This window comes from Canis lupus, chromosome 10, assembly GCF_011100685.1.
Source record: "Canis lupus familiaris isolate Mischka breed German Shepherd chromosome 10, alternate assembly UU_Cfam_GSD_1.0, whole genome shotgun sequence".
Classification (NCBI taxonomy): Eukaryota; Metazoa; Chordata; class Mammalia; order Carnivora; family Canidae; genus Canis; species Canis lupus.
This window is the reverse complement of record NC_049231.1, coordinates 51,606,863-51,622,166: the sequence shown is the minus strand read 5'-3', so window position 1 is coordinate 51,622,166 and position 15,304 is coordinate 51,606,863. Positions and strand designations below refer to the sequence as shown.

The 15,304-nt window shown below is 42.7% G+C and overlaps 1 protein-coding gene across 1 annotated transcript in view; it reads left to right on the top strand.

Annotated features, from left to right (window-relative positions):
- Positions 1 to 15,304, top strand: part of LHCGR (luteinizing hormone/choriogonadotropin receptor) — a 62,345-nt gene that overhangs the window by 35,317 nt on the left and 11,724 nt on the right. The window contains exons 9-10 of the mRNA XM_038551583.1: positions 7,318 to 7,386; positions 12,336 to 12,410. Of these exons, the coding sequence (XP_038407511.1) occupies positions 7,318 to 7,386; positions 12,336 to 12,410 (144 nt within the window). The remainder of the gene's footprint in view (positions 1 to 7,317; positions 7,387 to 12,335; positions 12,411 to 15,304) is intronic.

Here is a 15,304-nt window from a genome sequence, read left to right as displayed (position 1 = left end):
TAACTGTACAGCCATAGAAATGAAGTGGAAATGGAATGAAGGAAAGGACAGAAGATGCCGAGAACAATCACAAGAATACAAATGTTGGGATGATCCACAGGGTTCTGTGAGATCCAAAGACTGGACCACCCCATCGAACTCAAGGAACAACCAAAGGTTCCTTTCACATGTTACATTTCAGCATGGGCACATGAGAGCTGCACAGTATTTTTATTGTGGAGTCATTAACTTATATTAGTTATGATTTTAAAAAGAACAGTGCCTACCAACAGGGCAAAATTGCCCCACCTCTGAAGTTAATGAGGATTGCAGATCTATCTCTCCTAGCAGGCCCAGGGGGCATTGTGCTTCCATCCCCCCTTCTCACTCTCAGCCCTTCATCTGGAAGCAGAGTGATTAGTCATTTGCTTGGCACTTGTTCTCAACTGAATGGGCCCTTCTGTCAGTGAAGGATCCTGTGGAGCACCCTGCTGGAAAAAGGGTATTACACTTAAAGAGGAAAGCCCTATTTTCTCGGCTATAAAGTTCAACTCCCTAATTAGAAAATAATGAAAGTAGGCCTTCTCTCTTCATTATTAGTATTTGAGATTTTGCTTTTTGTGGAAACTTTCCTGCCCTCCCCCCCCCCCCAATTTTTACCAACTGTGAGCTCATTTAATGAAAACAAAACACTTCACTTGATGCTGGAGAAGCTCAGTGGGGCTAATGCTAAAACTATGCATTATACTCTTATGTCCCTTTATAGCCACTTTGGCTTTTCATTAAATCTCCTCAAGAGGCCACCTTGAAATGTACCCCCTGAGCGAGCAGGATTTGGCTGCACCACCTTTAAAATATTCTAGATGACTGGTCATACAAGTCTCAAAAAAGAGGCAACTTTGATTCATGCCTGAACTCTACAAAGAGAAGGAAAGGTCATGGCAACTAATTCTCAAAGAAAGAATGCCTGGCAAAAAGGATGGCAGGATTCCAGGCTGCACCTCTGATAAGCCACACTAAAGAGATTGCTGAAGGTTGAAACAGAAAGCCTGGGTTCTAGTCCTGGCTCTGTGTTTAATGAATCTTAGTCAAGTTACACCACCCAGGCATGGCCTTGTCTCTGTGTATCCAAAGGGATTATTAATACCTCCTCATGCAAATTCAATTACATCGTGTCAACTACATAACACCGCCATAATTAAAAGCTAATAATATTCAGAAAGCCAGATGTTTTAGACAATCCTGAAAACATCATGTCTCATTGTCTCTTTTTAAATATTTTTTATTTTAAAATTTTCAGTGGACAAGTGGAGTCAATTTCCATTTGTCTTTCCAACATCACCCCTATACATCTTACCTAGATTTATCAACTATTAGGAGCCTGCTACACCCACTCCATCTCTATGTATGTAATTACATACAGTGCATTTCCTTTGGACCAAACCATCCAAAAGAAGTTTATAGATATTATGACAATTCATACCTTAAATACTTCAGCATGTATCTCCCCTAAACAGGGATATTCTACATAACTACACCATTACACCTGAACAAACAATAAACAAACAAAACCATGAATTTAATGACATTGTCCAACCTACAGTCCACATTCCAATGAAAATGTCTTTTATAGATTTTTTTAAAACTCAGAATCCAATCAAAATTTTATAGATTGCATTTTCACTATTATGTCCCTTGGTCCCTCAACCTCACCTCCTATCCACCCACTAAGATGTGCTCCCTCACTTTCCTTTGTTCTGAATGACACGAATTCCTTGAAGGAGCCCAGGCCAGTTGTCTGGATTCATCTGACTGTATTGTCAGGATTAGATTCAGGTCAACATTTCTCCAAAAACATTGCAAAAGACATGCTGTATCTCTCCCAGTGCATCAAACCAGAAGGTACATCATCCCACATTCCTTGGCCATTTGGTTAAATGTGACTGCCAGACATCTTCATTGTAAGGGCACATTTTTCCCTTTGTCATTAATAATAAACCATAGTGGGAACTTTGAGTGGGTGCAAATAGCCCATTGGCCAACATTGCTTCATCTAATGGTTTCAGCATCAAGTGATTATTCGGTTATTATGCAGTGAGTTACAAAATGGAAATTTTAAATTTGATCATTCTTCTACATTTGTTATCAGTACACTTCTGTAAAAAAAGAAGAAGAATCCTCTCCTCTCAATCTCTTTTTAAAATATCACTGTGGAAGTAGATTTTTCAAAAATTTTATTCAATATATTATAATCCATTGCTGTCATCATTCTTTTGGATGCTTGTTATCTTTTTGTTATTACATATGTTAAAGTCCTATAAGATGCTATGAACCTGGTTGAGGGAAATGAAGGGAAACAAAACAACTCAGCACTGCTGAAAGGCAGGAGGTATGCCCACATCAGAGAGAGGGTTCCCTTGCCATTGAGACTGTGAGCCCCACAGAAATGGGGGCATTCTGATGATCATTCAGAACTAGGGTCATGGCAGTGTACAGTGATCAGCTTGGTGACAGTGACTGGTGACAAGTTATCCATACAACCACTGCCAGGGTATCCACTAAAGAAGCGTCTTCATACACTCTACACAGAGGAATTATTCAGGTATAAAAGAAGTCCAGCAAAACACCACAGGGAGGAGAAAGTGATGAATTTAGGATCCTTGTTCTTTAGTAGGTATCTATATAGTCATTTGATAAAAATTTGCTTATAGATATATCACCATGGGCATATTTTCTAAAATAGAAACCCTGAGGCCACTTTTTGAGACCCTGCAGATCTGCAAACACAAATTAAGCTTTCTGCTTTAAAATCATCCAAAAGCTAGGTGGTCACATGATCCAAAAGCAAACTACAGTAGACCATCTAATACTGTTAATATAACCCCAGAAATGCTTTTAGAGCCCCAGGAATATTTGGAGTTTGTTTCAGGGCAGCATTCAGAATTAGAGTATCATCTGTGATTAAGTTCTAAAGCCTGAACCCTATTTTGAATAAAAAGGTGACATTCTCTCTTTTTGAATCACAATTGCTGACATTTGAATAGAGAACATAGACAATGCTTTAAAGTAAGGTGCAGCTATTGTAATACAGGAGAGGGGGGGGAAATCACTTCTGTGCTTGTGACAGCATCCTCAAGGCAAAGGGAGCCGTTCTCATTTAATTCTGACACCATGATGTTTGGGGAAAAAAGTTATCTGAAGTGACTCTCCAGATGTTTTAAGGGGCATTTTAAAGCATTCTGCAGGCCTGACAGCAGGAGGCCTCCCACTCATATTTATAACTTCTCCAAAGTAAGGAAGCCACTGTTGTAATCAAAACAAAGCAACACCTTCTCTTGTGCACAACTGGTAAGAACAAAGCAGAGGAGCAGCAGCTGAAAAGGAAATAGCCTCATTCTTTGGAAAGTCGGGACAATAAGGACCCAGGCTATTAAAAAACAAAAAACAAAAACACGACATGAAAAATTTCCTAATACAAAAATGTCAATGATACCAACATAGACCAAAGATGTTTGAGGGCCTCTGGAGAGTGAGTCCCTGTGAGGCAGTCTGGGCCACTAAACTGACCTGCTCCATGGAGAAAAGGAAGGCCCCTGCCCCACTGGATGACAGTTCAATTAGACTAACTACTGCATTTCATGGAAGTCCTCTCCAGAGCATGGCAAGGAAGACCCTTACCCTCTATTCTGGTCAGAGAGATGGAACAACCACAATATAATGATAATAACAACAACAACAACAACAACACATTAAGCCTTTACTGTGTTCCAGGACTTATTTCTAAGTGCTTAACACATGTTTAGCCTTTTAATCCACCCAACAGCCTTTTGAAGTCAATACTGTGATTATCATCCCTATTTTCAGATTAGGAAATTAAGACACAAAGAGGTTAAAGAGGTTAAATAACGGCTTAAAGGAACTCAGCTAATGAGTAGTCAGCTGGGGTTCAAGCCCAGGCAGTTGAGTTGAACAAATTTAACCAGAAAGCTGCACTTAGAGCAATGTCATTGTAAACCCCATGAAAAAAGTAATTACAAAATCCTAATATGTATCAAAACTAGGATCAGGACAGCACATAACAATATGGGGAAGGGGCATCCAGACAACTGCTGGCAGCTTTGCTTTGCTCAAAATAAAGTAGGAGCTACTTTTTCTTAATTCACTCTACATGTAGCTCCATCACTTAGAAGGTAGAGAGAGCAATAAGGGGACCAGACTCTGGACTCAGTTCTCTAGCATATGAAAATGCTGAGAGTTTTATCATCATCCTATGCTGTACCCCAGAGCAAGGAGCCCCAAAGTGACATGCTCAAGGCTCACTGGGAGAACTTGTTATAAAAGTACATATTCCTGAATATCATTACAAGATTTTGATTCCAGATCTCTGCAGTGCACCTGGTCAATAGGTCTGAGTCTGCATTTTTGGCAAGCAGCTCCAGTTGATTCTGAGTCAGTAGATGAATGGGAATGTTTTGACAAACACTGGCAGAGATGCTAAGAAATTCTATTTCAAAGAAGTTCAGAGAAAAGTCTAACATGATTCCTTCATCTGCAAGAAGTTGCTATAAAGGAATTCAAACCCCCAAATGATAAGGGACTGCCAAAGAATAACATTCTGAGTATAAATTTTTAAAAAGAATTCTTTTTTTTGAGCTGCTAAGGAGGCAAGGTTGTATGTAATTACACAAAACAATGGAGATAAACCAAGTACCTATCCCCTCAAATTCTAGAAAACAACTGAAAAATGGCACCAATAATCCATTACAGAACACAGTTAAGAGCTCATAAATGAGGTTGTAAATTCAAAATTCCAGAAGAAAGCACAGAAGAGCAAGAAAAGAAGCCAGAGAAGCCTGTTCCTCAGGTGGAAGGGCAAAGCTACTGCCCCATGCAGCCTGTTGACTGAGCTCCTGCTATGTAGCAAGCATGACAAGAGACCCGGGGGTTTTACAAAATGAGTTTGCTCTGAACTCAAATTAATAAGGAGGCTTTATGAATTATTTTGTAATCTCCGTATTTTCTGAATTCCAGTGCAAATGTCATGCTTCAAGAGTCCTACTTAGATTTATTTATATGCTGGTTTATCTCAGGTCTACTATGTATTAGTAGAAAGAGACCCTCCCCACACACATACACACTACACACATCCATATACACCACAAGATGAAATTCTATACTTGTTTTATTTAACAAAGGCCAGAGAAACCTTGCAGACAACAGCCACGTGGAACACAGACAGCTGGGGACTGTGTCTAAACTGTTTCTTTTTTTTTTAAAGATTTTATTTATTTATTCATGAGAGACACAGAAAAAGATACAGAGACATAGGCAGAGGGAGAAGCAGTCCCCTCGCAGGGAGCCTGATGTGGGATCCGATCCCAGGACCCGGGGATCACTACCTAAGCCAAAAGCAGACACTCAACCGCTGAGTCACCCAGGCATCCCCAAACTGTTTCTTAAGTCAAACCCACTAGGCCATCCCTGACATGACCATGCAACTACCAGCAACCCTAGAAGGGAAGCTAGGGTCTTGCCAGATACTGGAGCTTAATTTTATGCTATTCCACAGCATAGCCCTCTCTCACTGGAGCATTACATCATTGTTCATGAAGAACTCGCACAAATATTTCTAAGAATGTGACTTTCAAACTTACTTGGTTGGCTATGATTTACAGTAAGAAATTCATCTTGCATATACCCATCTGTTCATCCAATGCATTTAACATATATTTATTGTAATTGTCCCAAGTACCCGGCACTATTTTAGATGCAGGAGATCCTGCAAGAAACAGAACAGTGTGAAATCCTTGCTCTCATGAAGCTTACATTCTGCTGGGGAAGACAGATGATAAAGAGTATGGTATAATCACAAGTCAGATGCTGATAAAGTCACAGAGGAAAAGCAAATCCATGAGGGGGTGGGGGGATAGGAATGTGGGAATGCAGGGGGAAGGGAGGGTGTAGTTTAAGTGGGCAGCCAGAGAAGGCCACAAAAAGAACATGACAGGGACGCCTGGGTGGCTCAGTGCTTGGGCATCTGCCTTCGGCTTAGGTCATGATTCCAGGATCTGGGATTGAGTCCCGCATTGGGCTCCCTGTGAGGGGCCTGCTTCACCCTCTTCCTGTGTGTCTGCCTCTCTCTCTCAGCCTGTGTCTTTCATGAATAAATAAATAAATCTTAAAAAAACAAAACAAAACAAAAACATGACATCAAGCACAGCCCTGCAGGAGGAGGAAGAGGGGCCAAGTGGGTATCTCAAGAATAAAAGTGAAAACACCCAATGAAACTGATAGGCTGGAAGTTAGCTAGCCCCAGACAAAGTGCATTCCAGTCCCATTTCTGCCTGTGGTGGGCTTTAGACAAGTCACTTTCCTTTCTGAGCCTCCTCCGTTCTTTGCAAATGAAGGTGTACCCACTTGATCCTCTCTAAGCTTGTTCCTGGATCCAACATTACCCAACATCTGTCTTGAGAAACCTCTTTCATCTTATTCTAGGCAGACATGTACAGATCTATATACATGTATGTATATTTATATATATATATAACATAGAAAAATGGTGGAACAAAATTCCAAAAATAGTACTACCCTAATTACATGCAACACACTCCAATATTTTCCATTTTGTCCTATTCTGTTCTATTTCATTTTGCTAAATGCTGACTGCACCCAACTAAATTGATTTCACTATCCACAACTGGTTAAAGAACCTTTAACAGGAATTGAAATCTTCTTGGTTATGGAGCCAAATATGACATCAGCAAAAACACATACCCATGCAAGAAAAAGAAAAGCTAACTCAGTACTGGAGTCTCCCTCTGCTCCCTGCATTCAGTCGGCTGGAAAGCCCACACACCCGCACAGGCCTGTAGAAACAGAGGCAAGACTTGAATGCTAGGCAGATAGCTCTGGCCACTAATTCTACTTCTACCCCTACTTTCTTTAACTTTGAGCCAACTACACAACAACATTGAAACTTAGATTTCTCATTGGTATCATGGAAATGACAGTGAGGATTAAGTCATAAAATGTATGTAGAATGACTGATCAAGTATCTGGCACCTAATAATACTTAATAAACAAACAAATTGGTGATGCTGCTGCTGATGGAGGTTAAGCCAAACTAGAGCAGGAAGAAAAAAAATTAAAAACAAAACAAAACAAAAAAAACCCACCAGTTACATCTCACCAGCTCCTTAGAATCCAAAATGTTGGAGAAACAGAGCTAGATATTGTGAATGCCGGTAATTATCTTAGTAATGAGTGTCACAGAAGGAAGAGTGTGTGGTTTCAAAATGTGCTTCTTTCACTGCTAAATTCTCTCTCCTCTCACTTCAGCAAACTATATAGAAATGGGTTTGAAGAAATACAAAGTCATGCCTTCAACGGGACGACGCTGATTTCCCTGTAAGTATGTGCTTATTTCCCCAGCTCATGAATAAAAATGAAATATTACTCCAAGCTACCAGATCACATTCAATCTTCAGCAACTAACTCAGGACAAAAATAAACTTTCAAGTGGCTAGTCCTCAGTGTTTCACTCATGTTACTAGGCAACTGGCTGGCTAGAAACCCCAGAGCACCCTGATTTCAAAGATAGATGCAGCCTGGAGACATTAAAGTTGACAGTTTGCTAAAATATTCAACACCCTACTTTAGTCTCATCTCTCAGCCTCCCTCTCCAGCCCCCTCACTCAGGTTGATGGTGCCTTAGAAGCAGCCTGATTTCAGGGAAGAAATTCTTCCCCCAGCCTCACTTACAGAGAAATCAGGTGACCCTAGTTACCAGGCTAATCAGCCACAACAGGCCCACTTGCAGCCCCATGCCCCTACTGCAGGGGGGTGGTGGAGCACATTTTTCACAGGGTGAGGGGGCCTTGTACTTTCATCATATCCCACCCTAGGCCCCAGCATTAACAGCCTTTAACTCAAGGAGTACATCCCTATCAACTGCTTCCTTCATTGTTCCACACCTCTGTTTCCTTCTGTGGCTCCTTTTCAAAAAGAGTGGCTCATTCACAAAACCTGCTGGGCTGGGGCCATTTGAACCATAACAAGAGTGAGGTGACATTCACCCAGCAGTCAGGTATAATAAAAACTAAGAGCATGTGAAAAGTTCAACTGAAGCCAAAATTAAGGGGAAAAAATGAAAAGGCTTTTATAATAGGTTGTATAAACCACAGTCTATACCAGTGCTTCTCAGACTTTAACACACATGGAATAATGTGGAGACTGTTAAAACACAGATTCCCAGGCCCCACCCCCAGAGACTTTGCTTCAGTGGGTCTAGGGTAGGGCTTGAGAATTTGTAATTATGACAAGCTCCCAGGAGATGCTGATGATGCCAATCTCAAGCTGAGTAGCATAAGTCTATACGATATAATATTTATTTTAATTATACATATTAACCAAAGACTCTATTATATTGATGCCATGCTACAGAGCTTGGTGGCTAAGAACAGATCTGAGTCACTGACTGGGCTTCAAATTCCAATGCCAACATTCATCATCTTGACCTTAAGCAAGTTACTTAATCTATCCCAGACACAGAGTTCTCATATGTAAAATAGAGCCACTAATAGGCTTGTTTTGAGGATACCCCACCAAAATGAAAGGTCTGTTTTCTATCCTCAGTACTTAACACAGTGCCTAGCACAGAATATGTGCTCATTTATTATTTATTACTTTGCACAGTTAATGAACTACAAATGAACAAATGAATGATAAATAAGATTGTATTTTTGTGATCTTAGCCTGAGTCTGACACATACCAAGTGCTCGAGAAATGGTAGCTTCCTATCATGGAGTAAATTTTCCTTCATTTTCTTGCTGACTTGAATTCAACGAAGAGTTCGCTGTAGCCAATTGAATCTGTTTGTGCCAAATTTAAATCCTATCCTCTCCTGGCACAGTACTTTCAGATGCCTCATTCACTCAACAAGTGTTTGCCAAGCATCAGCTGTGTTTGAAGGAAAATGCTATATTTGGGGTAGAAATGAAGATGAATAAGCCCTGGCATTTGCCCCACAAGAGCTTACGGCCGAGGAAGAAGCATTGCCAAATAGTATATAAACCATACACTAAGTAGTAACTAAAACAGAAGGCAAAATATGCTGCTTCCCCTGAGAGAAGTAAAGTCCTCCAAGATTCAAAGGCAGAAAAGAAGAAAATTCCAGAAAGCCTCACGAGAGATGTAGACTTTGAGCTGGACAGGCAAAGAGAGAAGGAAAATGCATTCCAAGCAGAAGACAACAAAGAGAATGGCCCAGAGGAGGAAGCATGTGACAACAGAACAGCAAACAATACCTTTTAGAAAGTTCTAGGGACAAAGCAGGAAGGGCTTCAGATGCCACAGTAAAGAATTTGGACTCTCTTCTGTAGAAAATGAGAAGCTGTTGAAAGTTCTGGGACGTGAAGTGAGAGGGGTAATGAAGGTTCATCTGTTAGCAGGGAGGACAGGGGTTGGGGTGTGAGGTGCAGGACCAGGGAGGGACAGACAACAGCTATCGGAATAGAGGGGACAACTGAAGACCTTTTGTCTCAGGTCACCTGGATGATAAAGGAAATAAGAAAACTGAATATAAAATGGGGGGACAACAAGAAAGGAGGAAGAAAAGCCAGAGCAAAAGCAAATGGAGAGGGAGGGACACCAGCAGGGTGCATCTTTGGGAGGTCAGGGACAACAGGACTTCAGGAGGGAGAGCCTTGGTCAGCAGTGTTCCAGTTGCCTTGGTGATGCCAAAATGGGTATGAACTTCCTAAAGTCCAACTAGTCAAGATTCTGTATCTTCCACATCTCACTGTTGCAAGAAAGAGGAAACCAAGAACACAAATCAGTTTGCCAAGAACACAAATCAATTTCATTCACTTATTCATTCAGTAGACATTTATTAAGTATCACCAGTATATTAGGCACCATGTTAGGACCTGGGTCTGCAATAGCAGAGTGGAAAGAATCCTTGCCCTCATGAAGCTTCTGTTCTAACAGAAGACACAGACAAAAGGACAAAGAAGTGAAGTTATTGCAGATAGAGATATACACTGTGAAGGAAATAACCCATTGCTGAGATTTGCAACAGTACAAGGGATTAGGTTAGGGGCCCAGGGATAGCCTCCCATATGGACATGAAATTTAGGCTGAGCCTAGAAGATGACAAAGAGCCCACTGTGGCAGTAAGGAGGGGAAGTACATCACAGAAAGAGGAAGCAAGACAGGCAAAGGTCCTGAAGTGGCAAAGAAAAGAAGTTGTAAGCTCTTGGAACTGAGAGGAGGCCAGTGTGGCTGGAGAGTCAACAAGGGGAAATAAGTATGAGACAAACCTGGAGATGGAGCAGAACAAATCATGCAGAACTCAGAGGCAAAATGGAAAAGAGTCTTTCTAAGAACAAGGAGGCCCACTGCAAGACTGAAGGCAGAGAAGTGGAAGTAGGTTTCAAAACCATCAAGCAAAATTTTCAAACTATCCATTCAACCCATTTCTGGCACCTTCCTCATAAATGGGCCTGTCCAAAGTTGTTCAGAATGATGACACCAAAGCCCTAGAAAGTTCTCAAACTTCCTATTTACCAAGGCAAGATAGGATGGAGAGAAGCAGAACAGAAGGTTGTTGCCTTCAGACACCTCCAGGGTTCTGAGGGGCAATCCCTACCATTCCCAGAGCACCCCACTTAAAAATTTTTGGGTGGAGTTTGAGGGATCTCCTACTGTGCTTCAAGAGGTTATCCTGCCTGTGCTTCTCATACCTGGATGGCTGTGTCACTTGGGAACATGAGAAGGACCCCAGAAAAATGTGGTAGACAAATTTATTTTTAACTGAGTTACATAATGCAGAGTTATCAGTACACAGAAAGATCAGAGTTTTAATAAAACACGTGAAATGCTGTCATGAAATTTGAACAATTAATTTGACCTGGCTGACATGAGGATTATTTGCTCACAGAGCCCCATTTCAATGATTTATGACCATAGCAGGACATAATTAAAACAAACCAAATCAGGAAGAAGAGCCATGGAGGTTTGGAAAGGAAATTTTCTTTTGATTTAGATTTTAAACAGCAATTGACTCTGACAACCTCATCTCTTTGAAAGTGGAAATACACCCAGGGCATGGAAATGTGTGAGACTGACGGGTGCATTCTGATGGAAGGGCTGAGGATTTCCAAGGAAAACATTTAGTAGAAGCTTGTGGAAAACAGCCACCCAGGGAGCAAGATCCAGGGGCTTTTGCAGTTTTTAAATGGCAGGCGTGACGTGGAGACATGCAGAAAGACAATGAAAAGGATGTACAGCTATCAAACGAGCTAAGATGCCTAAGGATCCTGCAGGGGAGGGGAGGGGAGTGGGTATTGGTCTATTTGTTTTGCCGTGTAACACTGTAACAGTGATGCAGAAGAATCATGCTCCCGTGCTTGAAATCATCACACCAACAATGGATGCATGTTCCAGAATGTTCTTTGAGTCACCGTTCTTCTCTTGTAGAAAGTACTTAAAAGAAGAAAGTACTTAAAAGCTGAGCCTAGGGACCTACCTCACTCTCAGCTCCCTCATCCACCCAGAGAGGGAGACACCAGCCTCAGGGCCCAGACAGGAGTAGAGCCAGGCTGAGCTATTCCTGAACAGTTCACTCTGTTTGGAACTCAAGGGAACAGAAGGCCCAGGTAGCTACTGTGTAGCAGTATTTGGTTGTGCCATAGCCTTAACAGCAGTGGCCCTCAACCCTTTTGTTTCCACAACACACATACCTGGCACCAATCATACACTCAGCACAGAACCCCGTGTGGGGCCTGCAGGATGTGTGGCAATTTTCTACATTGGCTGTTCTTCCTCCCCTTTCCTACCCACTGAGAATGCACACCTGAAAGAAAAGAGTACAATTAACATAATGAAAGGGATAACTTTGAACAGACTCTACTTTTTCAAGTAAGGTCTTTGCAAACTTCAGTATATTAGCCAACTCAGACCTCCAAGGTCAAAGCAGCTGAGTGCCAGATACAGAGGAGGCTGCACCTCCACCCTTCAGCCTTGAACACTGGAACAGCATTTTCATCCTTGCCCAGATGTGTGGCGGCAAGTTTTCTTCACTCCAGGACAGGACGGGGTGAGCACTTTAAGCTGTTGGACAAAGCATCCTACCAAGTGAGGGGGGACCTTGTGGGGGGCGGGGTGCCAAACACACACTCCAGCAGTTGTACCATTTGCCCAGCACTGGCATGCCCTTCTCTGCTTTCGCTCTAGTTCCCTTTCCCTCTAACGCTGAGCACCAAGCAGGCAGGCTGCTCCACACATGTGTATGTGCAGCGGTGACTGGCAGTACATAAAGGGCAAACTCCACTAAGAACCCTGTCCTTCCCCACAGGGAGCTCAAGGAAAATGCACACCTAGAGAAGATGCACAATGGAGCCTTCTGGGGGGCCACAGGACCCAGCATCTTGTGAGTACAGAGGTGCTACCTTCCTTTCCCACCCAGGCCTTCTTAGGGTGTCCAGCCACACTGTCCGCAGGCTTGTCCATGGAGAATCATGTGAAAGGACTGTGAAAGGACTGCCATTAACCAATAGCACAAACTTGGAGAGCTTACATGACGGAAAATGTTTCCATTCTAGGAGGGCTGTGAAGACGGGATCTGTTCCAGGCCTCTCTCCTTGCTACTGCTTGTGCCTTCTGGTTGTGAGAGGATAACTCTAGCCTTTACATGGCAATCTCTGTGTGTAACTGCCTATCTCTGAATTTCCCTCTTTTTTTTTTTTTTAAAGATTTTATTTCTTTATTTGACAGAGAGAAAGCACACTCGCACAATAAGCAGGGGGAAGGGCAGAGGGAGAGGAGAAGCAGACTCCCCACTAAGCAGGGAGCCCGACATGGGGCTCAATCCCAAAACCCTGGGATCAAGACCTGAGCTGAAGGCAGATGCTTAACCAACTGAGCCACCCAGGTGCCACTCGCTCTTTTTATAAAAACCCCAATCATACTGGATCAGGGTCCATCCAAGTGACCTCATTTTAACATGATTGCCTCTGTGAAGACCTTGTGTCCAAATAAGGTCACATTCTGAGGTACTAGGGGGTTAGGACTTCCACATATGAATTTGGAGGAGCACAATTCAGTCTATAATACCAAGGATGGAGGGCCATGTCACATGCTGGCAGAGGAGGGGTGGTTGCCCACCTGGCATCCACTCACAGACATCCGAAGGCCAGAGATCTGACTTGCCCCTGGCCCTTGTCTGGACAGAGCTGAGCTTCTATGTCAGGCTCCCTGAGGGTACAACTAGCAGAACTGAGGTTTCTCAGCTATTGGGAGTTTAGTGTGGGGACATGGGGGAAATTATAAAGGAACAGGAAATTGAATCACTAGTCTCCTGACAAGGCCTTAGAAAGCCTGAATATCGCACAGGAAACAACTGCAGTTGTAGTCAACTTTGAGGAGAAATGCAACAGAGCTCCAGACACTCTGCAGCTCTAATATGGGGTGACCTCTTTCCTCCACAGAGATGCCAAGTCCATTACTCCCTACTCTAGTATTCTGTTACTCATTGATTCAACAAGCCGTGATTGAACATGTCCCATTTATCAGGCAGCATGCTGGAGAGACTGGTGAGCCAAACAGCTCTGGTTCCTGCCTCTAAAGAGATTATAGTCACCTAGGGGAGACAGCAATAAATAGGCAAAGCAGACAAGCATGTGATTTTCAAGTAAGGAAAGCGCTAAAAGGATAGTGAGCAGTGTAATCTAACTCATTTGTTTGTTTATTCATTCATCCATTTGTTTATCCAGTACCTATTTTATAAGTCCATACTGTATGGAGGCACTAGATTAGGCATCAGAGAAACCGTAGAGAATAAGATAAATATTTCTTATTCCCTCCCTTCATACAATGGGGAAAGACAGACAAGGATCAAATAAGGAAATAAAATATATAGTATGCAGATGGTGTTGGTTGTGAGGCAGAAAAATTCAGTTGGGAGGGCGGTGAGAAGGAATTCTAGGGAGAGGAAGTTACTTTTAAAGAGGATGGTCAAGGGAGATGATCCTGAGAAGTGTCATTTAAGCAAACATCTGAAATAAGTGAGGGAGCAAGTGATGTGGATATCAGCAGGAGGGGCATTCTAGTAGAGGGAAGGGCAGAGCAAAGGCCGAGAGGCAGGAACTTGCCTTGTGTATTAGAAGAACAGAAAAGGGGCCAGTGTAGCAGAGTGAGCAAAGAGGAGAGTTCTAGAACACAAGGACAGAGAAGTGGCAGACAGCTAGGTCAGAGGACCTTGTGGCCATTATAAGGATTTTACCCGTGAGATGAGATGAGATGAGATGAGATGAGATGAGATGAGATGAGATGAGATGAGATGAGATGAGATGAGGGTTCAGGGTTTGGGTCAGGGGAAGGAATGAACCAATCCAGTAATTCTTTACATTCCAGCTCCTACCAGTATCAGCTCATAATTCTGTCTACTTTCTATCTCCCACCATTATAAATCCCAACTCAACATCTTAGTTCTTGCCAATATCGACTCCTGACTATCTATTTCTTGACTCCATCTGCTGTCAACTCTACTCCACTGCCAGCCCTGCCACTGTCAACTTCTGACTGTATCTAGTTCCCAGCCCCTACTTCTATCAACCCCCACTGTGTCCAGTTCGTAGCCCCTATTACTGTCAACCCCCACTGTGTCCAGTTCGTAGCCCCCATTACTGTCAACCCCTAGTATGTCCATTTCCTAGCCCCCACACTGTCAACTTCTGACTTCTACTCCCCAGCTCCTGCCAGTATCTATTCTGACTCCACTTCTTAATTCCTGCAATCATCAACCCTTGACTCTGTTTACTTCCTAATTCCTACCACTACAACTCCTAATCTTCTCAACTTCTTAACTTCTGTCCCTCTCAGTTCTGACTCTCTCTCTACTCTCCACTCAACCTCATGACCTTTGCTCCCACTACCTCATGACTCAGGCCCATTGCTTTCTCTGCTGTGTCTCAGCTTCTGCCCCCCTATCCCATAGGTCCTTGTCTATATGTCTCATATTCAAAGTACAGCAGACTCACAATCATGCAGGTTGGTTGCAACTCTGCAGTCTAGCACACCCTGTAGGCAGAGCTCTTACAGCAAGCTGGCTAACGACCCAGCCACTGGACAGCCAAAGAGAGTTGCCTCTGGATCAAAGTATATGATGAAGTTAATGTGGTCACAAGACATCCTGCCTGAAGAGCTGCTTGGTCCACTTACTTAGAATAGAGACACTTACACTGTGTTGTCCAGAACAATCGGAGCAGACCTAGTCTAATTTCACAAGCAGCTGTTCTCATTATACCCTTAGGGTGTATGTGGTGG